Source organism: Glycine max, chromosome 2 (genome assembly GCF_000004515.6).
Source record: "Glycine max cultivar Williams 82 chromosome 2, Glycine_max_v4.0, whole genome shotgun sequence".
Taxonomy (NCBI): domain Eukaryota; kingdom Viridiplantae; phylum Streptophyta; class Magnoliopsida; order Fabales; family Fabaceae; genus Glycine; species Glycine max.
The window spans coordinates 46,327,427-46,343,054 of NC_016089.4; the positions used below are offsets into that span (position 1 = coordinate 46,327,427).

The 15,628-nt window shown below is 33.1% G+C and overlaps 2 protein-coding genes across 7 annotated transcripts in view; one reads left to right on the forward strand and one right to left on the reverse strand.

Moving 5' to 3' along the window:
* The window catches only part of LOC100778607 (anaphase-promoting complex subunit 1), a 39,861-nt gene extending 37,883 nt beyond the window's left edge, over positions 1-1,978 (reverse strand). For 3 of the 6 annotated variants that reach the window (XM_041008998.1, XM_041008995.1, XM_006575481.4), the window contains exons 1-2: positions 1,569-1,976; positions 1,251-1,314 (exon numbers count right to left, since the gene is read on the reverse strand). In XM_041008998.1, the coding sequence (XP_040864932.1) occupies positions 1,251-1,314; positions 1,569-1,795 (291 nt within the window). In that variant the 5' untranslated portion in view covers positions 1,796-1,976. Of the gene's footprint in view, positions 1-1,250; positions 1,315-1,568 lie in introns of all 6 variants that reach the window. The other 3 variants (XM_041008997.1, XM_041008991.1, XM_006575480.4) reach the window with 2 other exon arrangements.
* Positions 1,979-8,028: 6,050 nt separating this feature from the next.
* On the forward strand, positions 8,029-12,819 carry LOC106796771 (zinc finger BED domain-containing protein RICESLEEPER 2-like). The gene is made up of 5 exons (XM_041009007.1): positions 8,029-8,141; positions 8,326-8,403; positions 10,392-10,968; positions 11,158-11,363; positions 12,563-12,819. The coding sequence occupies exons 3-5, from the start codon at positions 10,399-10,401 to the stop codon at positions 12,612-12,614; spliced, it is 828 nt and encodes a 275-aa protein (XP_040864941.1). The 5' UTR covers positions 8,029-8,141; positions 8,326-8,403; positions 10,392-10,398; the 3' UTR covers positions 12,615-12,819.
* Positions 12,820-15,628: the final 2,809 nt, after the last annotated feature.

A 15,628-nucleotide genomic window follows, 5' to 3' on the forward strand; every position in this document is an offset into this window, starting at 1 on the left:
ATAAAATAAAACAAACTCCTTAAACAAAGAAGCAAAATTAAACAGAGTACGGCCAACAGTGTCTCAAAGTCACAGCAGCACCAGTATGAATAAAAACTTCATACCCCATTGCCCAGAGGCTCTTCGCTATGCGAAGGTATGGGGAGGGATGTTGTACGCAGCCTTACCCTTGCATATGCAAAGAGGCTGTTTCCGGATTCGAACCCATGACCAACAAGTCACCAAGGCACAACTTTACCGCTGCACCAGGGCTCGCCCTCTAGCACCAGTATGAATGCCTACCAAAAAAGTTCCACTAAGAAACCTTTGAACACCAAAGATATACTATAAAAACTATTCTTCCAACAAAAATTTATGGCCAAATATTTCATTAAAATCCAAACATTTCACTAAATGATAGGATTCAAAGGACAACATAAATCACGTAGGTCACAGAGCTCTACCTTATTCCTGCCAAAATCTATAAAACTAGTAAAAAAGAAATACTCCAAAGCTATTAGCACAAACTCAAGATTCACTAACCACGCCAAGAAGGATACTTCAAATGTTGCTAGTAGCAATCTTCCTTTCTTACGGTCCTAAACAACACTCATCCTCTTATCTTATCCATTAAAATTAAATTCCTTTTAAATTGAAAATTGCTCATACAATTCTAATCCTTGGCATCCAAATTTCCTGAATTAACTGTTACAATCTGAAAATTCCAGATACTACTTACTTGAATATTGTTTACACTTTCATCCTCTAAAAGATTATTTCCCTATCTGCTTCTATATTCACTAGATCTCATCTTATACAATGTGTATGGGAATCTGAACTACATATGCAAATCACATGTCCTCTAACCACAGGCTGCAAAGGCACAAATTCTGTTTCTCCTTGTGAGGAGTAAAGAAGATTAAAGTAAACATTACAAAAGAAAAGAACAAATACATTGAAACACGAAGGGAGCACTAAACCAATAAATTTCTATCTGAAACACTAAAGAACATTTTCTCTACAGATTCAAACCATTAGCTTCGGCTTCACTCAAAATTAAAATAACAAAAAAAACACTCCACACAAAAAGCCATTCTAATGTGAGCATTGAGCAAAGTAGACAACCATATCCCTCCATCAACAATGTTCAGTTCACTAAACAAAAAAATCGTAGTACAGCAGTTATAAATTACTAATATAGCAGATTAAATTAAACCAATTCATTTCATTCAAATTCAGACCATGAAAACTCAAAACTCACTCATACATACCTTAACGATGTCAGATGACAGGGTAAATCTCTTAAATACTCTCGCACCCGTCGACCAAATAATCCTATCACAAAACATCACAACGTTAGATAAAAGCAATGCAGCAACAGTGCAGATTCAGACAAAGTAATAACAATGAGAAACAAATGCACAGGCACATCAGCAAAAGAACACAACCGAATTTCAAAACGAAGGTTCAAATTCAACTTCGTTTTCCGTTTTCCTTTTTTTCCTTTAACTTCATTTCCGCACTTTCGGAAGCAACTGAGCAGATAAGCGAGGGTTTTAGTGTTTTACTGCAAGAGAATGAGAAATTACCGATTGCCTCGGATGAAAAGCTCGTGATCGCCACGATTGCTCGGAGCAGAAGCGATGTCGGCGCAATCGTCGTCGGCGTCTCGGTCTCGAGCGATTTCGGGATCGAAGAGGAAGTAATCGTACTTGTCGGTGACGGTGTCGGGGGGCTTGCCATCGAGGGCTTCGGCAATGAGGCCAAATGGCTTGAACTCACCCAGCAATGTTAAGCGACGGACTCCGATGGACATTTTCTCGGAGCTCAGAGCAAGTTCTTCTCGCGCTTGAGTTCCAAGGTGGTGACGAGAGTGGAGCAGAAGAACTGAGCTTGAGTTCGCGCTTAAGATGAGTGAAATGTGTGTCGCACTCGCAGAACTAAGTTTTAGTCTCCACCAATAAAAAATAAAAAAAGTTTCGTCTCCCGCTCTTTATATTTTTGGTTGATTTTTTATTTTTGAGTTTCGAATGCAAGTACCAACCGCACCGGGGCTTGAATTTGAACTTTAAACCCTAGACTTTTGAAGTAGTACCTTACCGGGATTTAATTTTGAAGCCTATTTTTTAATTAATTCATTTATTTATTTATTATTATTATTATTGAAATATTTTGTTTTTTTAATATTCCTTCAAAAAATACTTTTGTTTTATCAAAATTCGGTTGAATTAACGATAATCACACATCATTATTTGACCTGATGGATTAAGAGATATCCGCCATCTTTAATCTAAGACCAAACAAAAACTCTAATATTTTTTTTATGGGTCCAAAAAATACTCTAATGTTAACTCTAGTCAAGTTTGCTTAATTGAATTTTTTGTCTAATATAACATGTTGACATACAAAGAATGTTAACTGTTTTTTCCTCCAACAAGATAATTGCCATAGTTTTAAAAATCTATTCGCTCATTAACATGGTTAGAACACTGAATCATTTGATTAATGGTTGAATCGCATGACTTGATCTTTATTGAAATTTTGAAAAATTCATATCATGCCTAGAAAACCTATATTATGATTATTATTATTATTTAGTTAATTATGTAACATATTTTCTTGTTAAATTAGTTTATTATATTTTATAATTACTGCTATTATTTGGTTTATTATATTTTATTTTATTATGATTTAGTTATTATTTCATATTTTGTTTGGTCAGTCATATGCATGATGTGAGATTTAAGAGATATCATGTCTACTTGCTACAAACTTTAGCCCAAGGGTATGCTATGGAATAAATGACATTTACGCGCTTAACTATAATAGATTATATATTTTTTATCTCTCATAAATACTATCATCAATGTAAAAAAAAAAAGGTGAATATGAAATTGATCAATTGAGTGTTGATTAATATCTAGAGCTCCTCTAAAAAAAATATCTAGAGCTTTAGGGAGACTTGTTAAATTTCAATGTGATGCTAAGTGCACTAGCATTATTGCTTGTGCACCCAGCATTTTGTTGTAATTCTAGAATTACTCATGCGAGTCTTCTTCTTTCGTTTTAAGTTGTTTTTAGTTTTTTTTTAAGTTTTTAGTGGTTTGTGGCATTTGCGTTCCGCTTTGTGCTTTGTTGGTTTTTGTCATTGAGTGAGGCGTCACTTGGATGGAGATGAAAGTGTTATTGGTGGGTGGTGGTTGTTCTAGTGGTTGATTCGTCGTTGGAGGTACATCAGGTATGTGAGTTGTGTTGCTGGGTGAGTGAGTTGATCCATATGTGTAATTTCAACATACGGATCAAGTTGATCTGTATGGTTTATACGGATCAACTTAATCCGTATGGTTTATAGATTTTGAAATTTGTAAAAATTGTTTAAAGTTTTATTTTCTAAAATTATTAATATGTTTGTATGTAAATTTGTAAAAAAAAAATATTTGTTTATATGTGTATTTGAAATAATTCGTATGTGGATTAATATAAGGTTTTGGGTTTTTAATATATATGGTTATGAATTGTAGTGTTTATAAAATGATATGCAGTAAAAGATTATGTAAAGTTTTGTATGATATTATATGTATAGTGCGGTTAGGTGTTGTATGTTTGTCATCTGGAAATTTTTTATTTGTTGTTAAGATGAATGAAGATCAATGGATGTATGATAGTATAATGTCTGAAGAAGTTGATATGGATGATGAAAATGAACAAGAATATGGTGTGAATAAACAACATGTTGATTGCTTGGATGCGTTCAATACTTCTCAGGTAATCATCTTCATTATTGTTATTAAATTGATAAAATGAATGTCCCGTTGAAGACTAAAATTGTGTGGGTTGCGTTGTAGGTGTTTGCTATCCGAGATGATGTTTTGCAGTGGGCTTGATCAGTTGCTCATGAAAACGAATTTGTGGCGGTGATTATGAGGTCAGACACAAACACTGGTATTAGAGGAAGGACTTCATTTGTGTTAATTGATTGTGAAATGAGTGGTCAGTATAGGTCTAGGAAAAAAAAATTTGTTAGAAGAGATACTTGGATGGTGAAGTTGATGTGTGAGAGTCATAATCATGAACTGGCGAAGTCATTAGTTAGACATCCATACGTTGGGCGATTGACTAAGGATGAAAAAATAATTATTGCTGATATGACAAAGTCAATGGTCAAACTAAGAAACATTCTGCTAACGTTGAAGGAGCACAATGTCAATAGTTGTACAACAATCAAACAAATATACAATGCAAGAAGTACATATTGTTCTTCCATTAGAGAAAGTGGTACTGAAATGCAACATCTAATGAAGCTTCTTAAACGGGATCAATATATTCATTGACATAGATTAAAGAATGAAGACGTGATACATGATATCTTTTGGTGTCACCCTGATGCAGTGAAGTTATGTAATGCATGTAATTTGGTGTTTTTGATATATAGTACCTACAAAACAAATATGTACAGACTCCCACTACTTGACTTTATTGGTGTGACACCAACGAAAATTACATTCTTTGCTGGTTTTGCATATCTGAAGGGTGAACGTGTTAATAATATGGTATGGACTTTAAAACGATTTCGAGGTTTATTTCTAAGACGTGATGCCCTCCCTGGAGTTATTGTGACTAATAGAGACCTAGCATCGATGAATGCAGTGAAAACTGTATTCCCTGAGTGTACAAATTTGTTGTGCAGGTTTCACATCGACAAGAATGTAAATGCAATATAGAAATCCCTATTTGGTCAAAAAAATGCTTGGGAGTATGTGATGGATGCCTGGGGAAGTTTGGTTAATTGTCTTTTGAAACATCAGTTCGATGATTGCCTTAAGAAGTTTGAAATTGCTTGTTCACTCTGGTCAATGTTTGTTGACTATGTTAACGAAACATGGATAATCCTCCACAAGGAAAAATTTGTTATAGCGTGGGCGAATAAGGTGATGCACTTAAGAAACACAACAACAAATAGGTATGAAAATTACAATAGTTTTTCTATTAGGGTTGATGAATTGATGGATTTTAATTGTTTATTGTGCATTTCAAATGTAAGGTTGAATCTGCTCATTAGGCTTTAAAAAGAGTATTAGAGAATAGTCTTGGAGACTTATGTAGTGTTTGGGTCACGCGACAACATGGTCACTATAGTCAGTCAGCACTGATGGGTTATACGGTCCACCTGGAAATCCCTCAACATCATTAACAACTTCTTTAGTATGTGCATGTACGTCTTCAGTCATGACAAGATCATCCTCAATAACAGGAGCAACTTCCCGTTGCCCACATGCGGATGCTGTAGGCCTTCGCCGCTGGAGAACATCATTTGAATGATGATGGTCCTCTCTCCCCAGGGTTCTACCTATAACCCTGCATAAGGTACGATCTAACCCTCTAGTTCTAACCATAATATGCAAATCTTGACACACGTGCATTTTTTGGTCAAATTCAACATTTACTCTTAAAATATACATAAACAACTACAAAATTTATAACTACAAATAATATATTGACTATTTTCCATTGAAATAAAATAACACCATTTAAAACTATTTTATAACACCATATATGACTACATAATTAAAACACAAAATTCATAAATAAAATAACAACTACGTAATTAAATAATGTATGACTATTTTTCATTGAAATAAAATAACACCATTTATAACTATTTCATACGAGCATATATGATTACATAATTAAAACACAAAATTCATAAATAAAATAACAACTACATAATTAAATAATATATAACTATTTTTCATTGAAATAAAATAAACATAAACAACTACAAAAACTCATATATTTACTATTACAATTTATAACTATTTCATAACACCATGCGATCATACATATTATTTTTTAAAACACAAACAATACCTGTTTTTATAACAAAACTAACAAATAAACTACCTATTTAAAAACATTTTTCAAAACATAAATACCTATTTTTAAAATTTTTGAAATAAAAAGGTCAAACAGATTAAGTTGATCCGTACAAGTCATACATATCTTATTACTAACATGGATCATGTTGATCCGTACGACAACACCATACCAAAAATGAAAAGGCAGCCATTAACAGGGAGGAAAAACTTACCTCGACGTTGGAACAACCCAACGAAATTACAGGTCCTCAATGCCGACAACCAACAAAGGAGAAGAAGCTTAAATGACACAACGAAGAAGAAGCTCGAACGGCACAACGAAAGCAAATGAAATGGCGGCGTAGGGAAGAAGAGGGAAGAAGATGCTCGTACGGAACACATGATACGAGGGTTGATGGGTGTACACCTTTTAAATTTATAAAAATGACATTTTCGTCCATTCACGTTAAATGTTGGATGCACTAGCAATAGTGCTGGGTGCACCTACCATCACCCTAAATTTCACCTTTGTAGTGTTCAAAGTGTATGACCCAACAAATCCTCAAAAGCATTAGGCCCACGTGGGCCATATCCCTTAGGATATGTTTGGTGTTGCATAGATAGCTTGAAAGCCAAAGGGTGACCAAGAGACGGTAGGATTTGAGCAATTTGACAAAATTGAATTTGAGTTGAAATATTTGAAAAATGGAATGGATCCCATGGTACAACATTGTGGTTGTGAAATTACTTAATCATCCATGTGACTGCACATTTTTCTCCATCTTATTCTCCTGTTTGCTTGCATGATTCTTCTTCTCCATCATCTGCTCCTATTAGCTAGTTTGTTGTTTTCTTTTTTTGCAAATTGTTTGTCTTAATTTGTATGAACTAATCCGAGCACCTTGTTTTTTATGGACTTTGTTCATGTTTTGAGTTAAGATGGGTGTGTAATTTGTATGGTTATTTTTTGTGCAAAAAAAACATTGCTTGTTACGCTGCCTTGAACCCACTATCCTAAATCGGTTATTATTTGTTAAAATTGTGTTTTTGTCTTTTTTATTTTTTAAAATTATAAAATTAGATTACTTTTCGCCTGGACTTACTTATAGTATCCCTTAAAAATGGACTTACTTATAGTATCCCTTAAAAATGAATTATTTTATGTCTAAGGGCAAAAATATATGATTTTTTATTTATTTATTTACTTATTAAATAACTTTAATTCAAATATTTCACTCTAATTGTCTCCCGTCAAACAACCTTTGTTTCTATTATATTTATCTTCTTTTTATTTTGTTACCTACCTATTTCCCCTCCTACCAAACATGTCCTTAAAAACCTAAACCATTACCACTGGTCAGTTCTCTGTATTCTAGTGTTATAGCCTTTTCTTTCTAAAACTAAAATCGAGTTCAATTGGGCTTGGTGGTGGCAAGAGTAATGTGCTAAAGCTTTTCGGCGACATTACGGATGCATAATCTATCCAACTCCAGTTTTCATTTTTTATTTTTATTTTAAAGATGCTCGAGGGAGGCTGGAGTTAGTAAGAAGAAAGTGATAAAACTTATTTACGATGACACAAACGACCTCCGATGACGGTGCAAACATTTTCCTAGCGAGGACTGTTGCATAACCTTACCAGTTTCAATTTTTATTTTAAATGCACGAACTAGCTTAGGTCAATTCAACTTGTTGGTTCATCGGTATAACCACTTAATAGGGCGAGTCACATTGATTAGTTTACACCAATTTCATTGCATGTCCAATCTAATGTTCTGCTTAGGCATGGCAGCAGAACCCGACCCCGTGAGAACCGAATCGAACCCGCCCCGACTTTGACGGATAAAAACCGCGTTGACCGGGTTCGGGGTCGGGTTCGGGTTTTCCCCGATAACCCAAAACGGGGGCGGGGGCGGGTATGGGATTACAGGTATCCGCCCCGCCCCCACCCCGACCCCGACCCACCTCAATGTTATAATTTGAAAAACCTAATTTTTAAAGGCTAACTCTTATTTTGCGCCGCTACTGCTGCACCTCTCAGTCCTCACTCCTCACATTGCTATTTGCTAAACCTAAATCTTATTTTGCGCCGCTACAGCTACTGCAGCTCTCAGCCTCTCAGTCAAGGAGAAGTGGTGGAGAACGTGAGGCCGCTCAAGAGAGGAATCAACGAAGGTTCCTTCTTCTCATTCATTCATTCATAAATTTATTTTAATCTCAGCTTATTAGATCCGAAATGCTTTTAGATTTAAGTTTATCATCTCTATGCAGAAAGTGTGATTTATGCGGTAGATCCCGATGCAGAAGGTTGTTTTTCGTTGTCTTAGATCTTATGTTTCTATACAAATTATGATTCACAATTTAAAAATTAGCATGGTGATTCACGATTTGATAACCAAGCTTGGCTATAATCATGCTGTGCTTCCATTAGGCTATTTTATTGACGGTTTTTGGTGAACTGATTTTTGACTTGACATCTATTGTTGCATAGAGGAAGTACTATTGGAGAATGTGGAGCTGATACTTGACGCATTTGATTATCTCCAACTTCCATTTGCACTAAAGCAAGGTATATAGCAAGTTCATTCTCCTACAAACATTTAACTAAATTCTTCCATATATAGTTATTTTTGATTGAACTGGAAGTATATTAATAAATAAAAAGTATACAAAGATAGGAGGGTAATATTTCCTCCACAAGAAAACTAATTACAATGAACCAGAAAAACAGAAGTCAAGAGTAACAGTGCATAATAGCAGCCTAGCACCCTGATCTCTGGGAAAATCTGAAATGGCAACCCCATATGAAGACCTTGAGCAGAGCATCAAGGAGAACTGGAGAAGCTAAAACTGTATCCTTTCCCAAAAGATTTCTCCATATACCAAAAGACCTTGAAAAACCTAAGCATTCTTTTCCAACTTGACACAACACAGATTAACAAATGCAGCTCATTTCCTTAAAAATCTGGACCTCTTTTTTCATTCCATACCCTACTTCTTCCATTTATAATTATAGTATTATACAGTTCTGCTTTATTTTTTCTGATGAAGTGATTGATTAAGCAAACTTTATTAGGTCCATCGATTCTTGTTTTCAAACACTATCCAATTTCCTTACCTGAAGACATTTTATGAATGAAGAAGGTTAGATGATACATAAAGTTCGGTTGGCTCTACTAGCTACTTTTACAAACAATTTTTGAAGTAAAAGCCTACCAATAATTAGGTAAGTATCGACATGATTAATAAGGGATTAAATTGGTCTCACAGTAATCAGGATATTTAGCCAAGTTCATTCACTGATAATCATAATCCAATGAATAACTTTTTATAATTATTAATTACCTTACAGTGTTCCTAAAAAAATACCTTACAATCAATATTTATTATCATGTTTTAACATAAAAAACTATAGTAGATTTTCCTTTTTATCATATACAAATTTTATTAACATTTTTATATATATATATATATATATATATATATATATATATATATATTATACGTGAAGTGTTCAAGTTAATCAAACAAAAATATAAGTTTTATTGAAAAACAATATCTGTTTAAAACAAAAATTATTTAATATATCTTTAATTAATTAAAAATATTTAAAAGAATGAATTTACTGGTCTTTAATTTATGCATCAAATACATAAGATATAAACAACATTAAATGAGATTCTCTCCTTACATATTCATTTAAATCTCCAATAAATTAAACATATATTTCCCTTGTGGTATTTCATGAATTCAACTCTACTCTATTTTAAGCCCCCTCTGTAATTTTTTAGATTGAATTGTTATCGACTGTATCGAATGAATGATGAGCATAAATGATGAATTTAAAAGGTGGGGGAGGCTAAGATGGAATCCTGTGGTTTTGTATAAAGTTCATTAATTTCTAGAATCTAATGCCATTATGTGATTGATTTCTTGCTATTGCTTCTCTTTTTGAGTATGATAAGACACCATTTTTGTTTATCCTTACTACTGGTTGACCTTCAATACATGATGATATCATGAATTTATTGTATGATGATATCCTTGAAAATAGATTTTTTGTAATTCTCTCTGTTTTCATTCCACCAGTGATTTAAGTGTTAAAATTAATGTATGGTTTTGGAGTAATGAAACATTAGGCACAGACAAAACAGAGAGCTACTCTTTAATTTGTGCAGTTGTATGTATGGTTTTGGAGTAATGAAACATTAAGCTTGACCTCTTGGTTGTCGCACTCATTTTATTCTACATGAACCAAGCTGGTTGCAATTTTCAATCCTTTTGTAGTTTTATCCTTAATCGGGCAATGAGAGCTACTCTTTAATTTGTGCAGTTGTATATATATACTGTGCTAAAGGTTCATGATGCTGTTATTTTTAACATGAAACACTTAATTTTTCTAGCATTTGTTTTACAAGTACTTTGAAGGAACTTAATAGGAAGGAAACAGAAATAGAATAATAGAGGAGGTTTATTGATATTTTATAACCTCTCTGATTCTTTAATAAATTCTAATTTTTGCCCCAGTTTTACCTGCTGTATTTTTTTTCTTTCCAGGAAAGTAATGGAAGATATTAGTTTTTCACCAGAAGGAATTTACCCTATTTCTTCACCAATTAATGAGTCTCCTTCTCCTTCACCTTCACCAATTGATCAAACTCATTCACCTATTCAAGTTGATCTTGCACCTTCTCCTTCACCTGTTAATGTTGATCATACTCCTTCACCTCATGAAGATGAAGTTAATAATGTGGAGGCACAAGGAGGAATATGTAGGCTGAAAAGTAAGATTTGGCAGCATTTCAAAAAAATTAAAGTCAATGGTTTGGACAAGGCTGAATGCAAGTATTGTAAGAAACTTCTTGGTGGAAAATCAAAAAATGGAACCAAGCATTTGTGGCAGCATAATGAGATTTGTGTTCAATACAAGATTTTTATGAGAGGGATGAAAGGCCAAACATTTCTTACCCCTAAGGTCGTGCAAGGAAAACAAGAGTTGGGTGCGGGAACTTATGATGCAGAACGTGCAAGGGAAGAGTTGGCAAAAGCAATTATTATGCATGAGTACCCACTATCAATTGTTGATCACCTTGGCTTTAGGAGATACTCTGCTGCCCTCCAACCTGTGTTTCAGGTTCGCTAGCAAAATCCCTTTTTTTCAAGTATGCAAATAATATATTATAGATACATTTATTGATTTATAACTATTAATAAATGTAATTATTTCCTTTGATTTATTGATGAATGCATTTTTTATTTTTAAATTATCCTTTGATATATACAACTGGTATATTATAAAATAAAATATAGTGATATTTTTCAGGTTCCTACTAGAAACACAATTAAGAAGGAGATAATGAAAATCTATGAGAATGAACGAGCAACAACTTTGAAGTTGTTGGATAGTCTTGATGGAAGAGTGGCCATTACATCAGACATGTGGACTTTAACAAGTCAGAAGAGGGGGTATATGGCTATTACAGCTCATTACGTTGATGGTTGTTGGAACTTACAAAGTCAAATTTTGAGGTAATTAATAAAACAATTTAAACTTTTTATATTATTAGGCCTTTTATTTTATAAAATGATTGAATATGATTATATTATATCTCTTTTTTTTGGTTGTTTTTATATTATATCTCTATTTTTATGTTAGGTTCATCTATGTTCCTGCTCCTCATACAAGTGATAAACTTTGCAATGTATTGACTGACTGTTTGATGGATTGGAATATTGACACAAAACTGTCCACTATCACCCTAGATAATTGTACCACAAATGATGCTATGATTGATAAAATTAAGGATAAATTGCACTTAGGTAGTTTGCTTAGGGATGGATCTTTACTTCACATGCGTTGTTGTGCTCACATCCTTAATTTGATAGTAAAAGATGGGTTGGAAGTGGTGAAAGAAGGTGTAGAAAATATTCGGGATAGTGTAGCATATTGGACAGCAACACCCAAGAGGAAGGAAAAATTTGAGGAAACGGCTAAACAATTGAGAATCCCTTACACTAAAAATTTGGCATTAGACTGTCCAACTAGATGGAACTCAACTTATAAAATGCTTGAAATTGCCATAGGATATGAGGATGTATTTTGTCGATTAAAGCAACGAGAGTCTCAATATACTTGTTTGCCAAGTACTTTACAGTGGCAATTTGCAAAGGATATTTGTGGGAGATTGAAGTTGTTCAATACTATCACTGAATTATTTTCTTCTACTAAACATCCAACTGCTAATTTGTATTTTCCAAATATATGTGAGATTAAGTTGGCAATCAAACAATGGATTACCTCTCCTAACCCAATGATTCAACAAATGGCAAAAAATATGATGATCAAATTTGATAAATATTGGGGTGTGATTCATAATGTGATGGGAGTTGCCACTGTTTTAGATCCTAGGTACAAGATGGAGTTGCTTGAGTATTATTATGAAAAATTGTATGAGCATGACTCTTTTACTCAAGTGAGGGGCATTCAACAATTGTGTTATGACTTAGTTTCTGATTACCAAATGAAAATGAACAAAGGCTCTTTTGGTAGTAATGTTGGTGATGTTACTGGTAGTGAAGTTGTTGGTGATGCATTATCTGAGTATGATAGATTTATAATAAGAAAAAAAAGGGCTAGAAGTTCTTATGTTAAATCAGAGTTAGACCACTATTTAGAAGAAGATGTTTTACCAAGAGCTGTTGACTTTGATATTTTGATGTGGTGGAAGTTTAATGGTGTCAAGTATCCAACACTTCAAGCAATTGCTAAGGATATATTAGCTATTCCAGTATCTACCGTAGCTTCAGAATCTGCATTTAGCACTGGTGGTCAAGTATTAAGCCCACATCGTAGTAGACTTCAATGGACTACTTTAGAGGCTTTAATGTGCGCTAGAAGTTGGTTGTGGAGTGCTGAAAATACGGGTAAAGTTTTATTCATATATGTTGTTAAATTGATATTTGTGTTTATTCAAGAACTAATACTAGTAATGTATTTTTATAGGTTCTACGAGCTATAAAGTTGTTGCTGAATGTGCTAATGTAATGAATGAAATGGTTTCAGATGATGAAGGTAAATAATGTTCTAAATTTCATTTTTTGTTATTATATAATATAAGCTTTTGTTCTAATTTTTTATTTCTTTTATGCAGGTGAAATGATGGGTGCTGCTAGTGTCACTAATTTGGAGGAATGATTAACATTTATTTGTTGAACAATTTAAGTTGTTTCTTTTTTTTATTATGTAATTTGAAAGAATGAAACATTTTTAAGTTGCTAAACAAAATGAAACATGTTGAAGGACAACCAACATAGTATATTAATATCTCCTTTTTTGCTAAATAGAATCATATGCTACTTATTGTTGGGACAACATATATTTAGATGGTAATGTTTTTTTTGTGGGAAAATAAATATGCATGTCTTAATTCCTCATGCAATACCCAAATTTTATGATTTTAATTGAATAGATTGATTTGTTTTAGTAATTTTTTAAATTATGATAATGATCCTATATTTTGAATTTGGCTTTGTTATTGTTTTTTTGTTATGAAACTATTTTTTAGCCTTTTTTTTCAATAAGTTTCAATATTTTTTCTCTTTTAAAAAAAATTTTAATCAATTCTAGCGGGGGCGGGGCGGGGAAACCCGACCTCCAACGGGGACGGGGGTGGGTATGGATATTTTAACCCCGTCGGGGGTCGGGGGCGGGGTCGGGGATTAGTCAAAAAGTCGGGGGCGGGGGTGGGAAATGCAATACCCGTCCTCGTTTCAACCCGTTGCCATGCCTAGTTCTGCTCGATCCATCTACTACTCTGGATCCTAATCCAACAGGTGAATCTGATTATTAAAACTATGATAATTAGTAAAACCCTGGGTCTCACTTGTTATTTATATTATCATATCAAAATTATTTATTCAAAAAGCCTTTTCCTTTTCAATTCTCAACGACACTCACTAAAAAATATTTGATGTTTCTCTCTCTCGTCTTCTTGTATACTTATTCCTTTTTTTTTTCTTATATTGATTGATTGCTTCATTCTTGATCTTTTTCTAATTTGGTGTCATTTCTCACTTTTGATTTGGTTAATTATTCTTTTGTATCATTCTCGACACATCTGCATCATTTTCACTGTCACTCTGCCATGCTTGATGCTTTGTCACATGCACGACTTATACATGGAGATTTTCTTTCACTTCGGGTGACTTCTAACATGCCACAATTGAGAAAGTCTTGCCCGGTGCAACATTATTAATAATTGTTGGATTCATCTAATATGCACATTTATATCGTATACCCGCCATACCAGATCATTCCTCTTCCAAATATCACAAGCAATAAGTCTCCTCCTCAACGCCCACCGCCATCACACACCACGTCGAACTTGAGGGTGAATCGTCGTCGAAACTAACGTAAAACACTATTTGTGGTGATTTTTGTTTACTGTATGCGACGCTGTTCCTTTTTCCTTTCGTCTTTGTTTCCTTCTTCTTGTTTGGTCATACGGCGACAACATCACTCACATCACCACCATTCTAAATCAAAAATCCCTTTTTGTGTGTTGACCTAAATCAGAAACAATGGTCGGGTTCCAACACCGAGGTGGGTGCAGAGTGACGCCATGGTCATGTGTGACGGTGGTGGTTTGGGTTGTGGGAAAGAAGACCCACGATGACCACCTACAACTACCTACAACTGCAAATCATAAAAAACCCAACATGGAAGAGAGGAAAGGGAAGAAGGAGTGGAAGAAGCAAAGGAAAAGAGAAAAAAATAAAATACGGGCCACGTTACTCAATTAAACTAACGATTTCATGATAAAAAGATGCACTATAGATTAGACTAACGATTATTAATAATGTTGCGTCGTGCAAGATTTTTTCAACTGTAGCACGTTAAAAGTTGTGTTCACTTTGAGAACTTTGTCATTTCCTTCATAGAAAACCTCTCCACCTACACCACCAACGATAGACAATAATCTTTCGAACACAACTCACAACTTGTACTCTCCAAATAGCAATTATTGTCCAAATCAATAAAAAGTAAATAATTAATAAATAAAAAATAATAAATAGTTAATAATTTATTTAGTAAAAAAATATTTATTAATTAATCAATATATGCTAAACCCAGTACCTATAAATCGAGAGCATTTGAATAATATCAAAGAAAGTTTTTTTTTTTTCTGAAAAATCCTCTCCTATTTTTGTTGCTCAATTTTAAAACAACACGAAAAACACAAGACACGATCCTACGTGTCCAAAATCAAAGCCAAGCCACCTTAGCAAGCCACGTTGACACGGCTCCTACAGTCCTCAATAAGATTTTTTTTTATATAAATATAATATATACTTCAAGAAAATTCATTTATTACAATCATTAAATACTTATTCTCATTGTTTTTGTTTTTTTTTATCTAATGGTTAAGATTATTTATTTATTATAATTTTTAGATCTTAAAAAAATAAATAATAAAAATTAGGAGTCACTTCTAAAGTAAATATATTTCTCTTCTTATAAATAACTAGAAGAAATAAATTTTTTAAATAGTAAAAATAAAAGTTAAATATAATTAACAAAAAAATAATAGAATAAAAAAATAATAATATAAAAGTAATGAAAAATTAATAAAAGTTAGAAAAAAATAAAATTTAATGAATAATTTAAAAATAAAATTATTCAATAAAATATGTACATCAAGTTTCATAATTTTTAATAATTATAAATTAATAATTAAAAATATATTTTTATATTTATTACCGCTCCTTAATATTTTCGCTTCACTTGGTGGATG

Bases quoted from the DNA above. Each gene is read 5' to 3' on its own strand.
- LOC106796771 (XM_041009007.1), top strand. From the start codon at position 10,399: ATGGAAGATATTAGTTTTTCACCAGAAGGAATTTACCCTATTTCTTCA. The intron at 10,969-11,157 runs GTTCGCTAGCAA...GATATTTTTCAG, and splicing joins CCCTCCAACCTGTGTTTCAG to GTTCCTACTAGAAACACAAT. The intron at 11,364-12,562 runs GTAATTAATAAA...ATGTGGTGGAAG, and splicing joins TTACAAAGTCAAATTTTGAG to TTTAATGGTGTCAAGTATCC.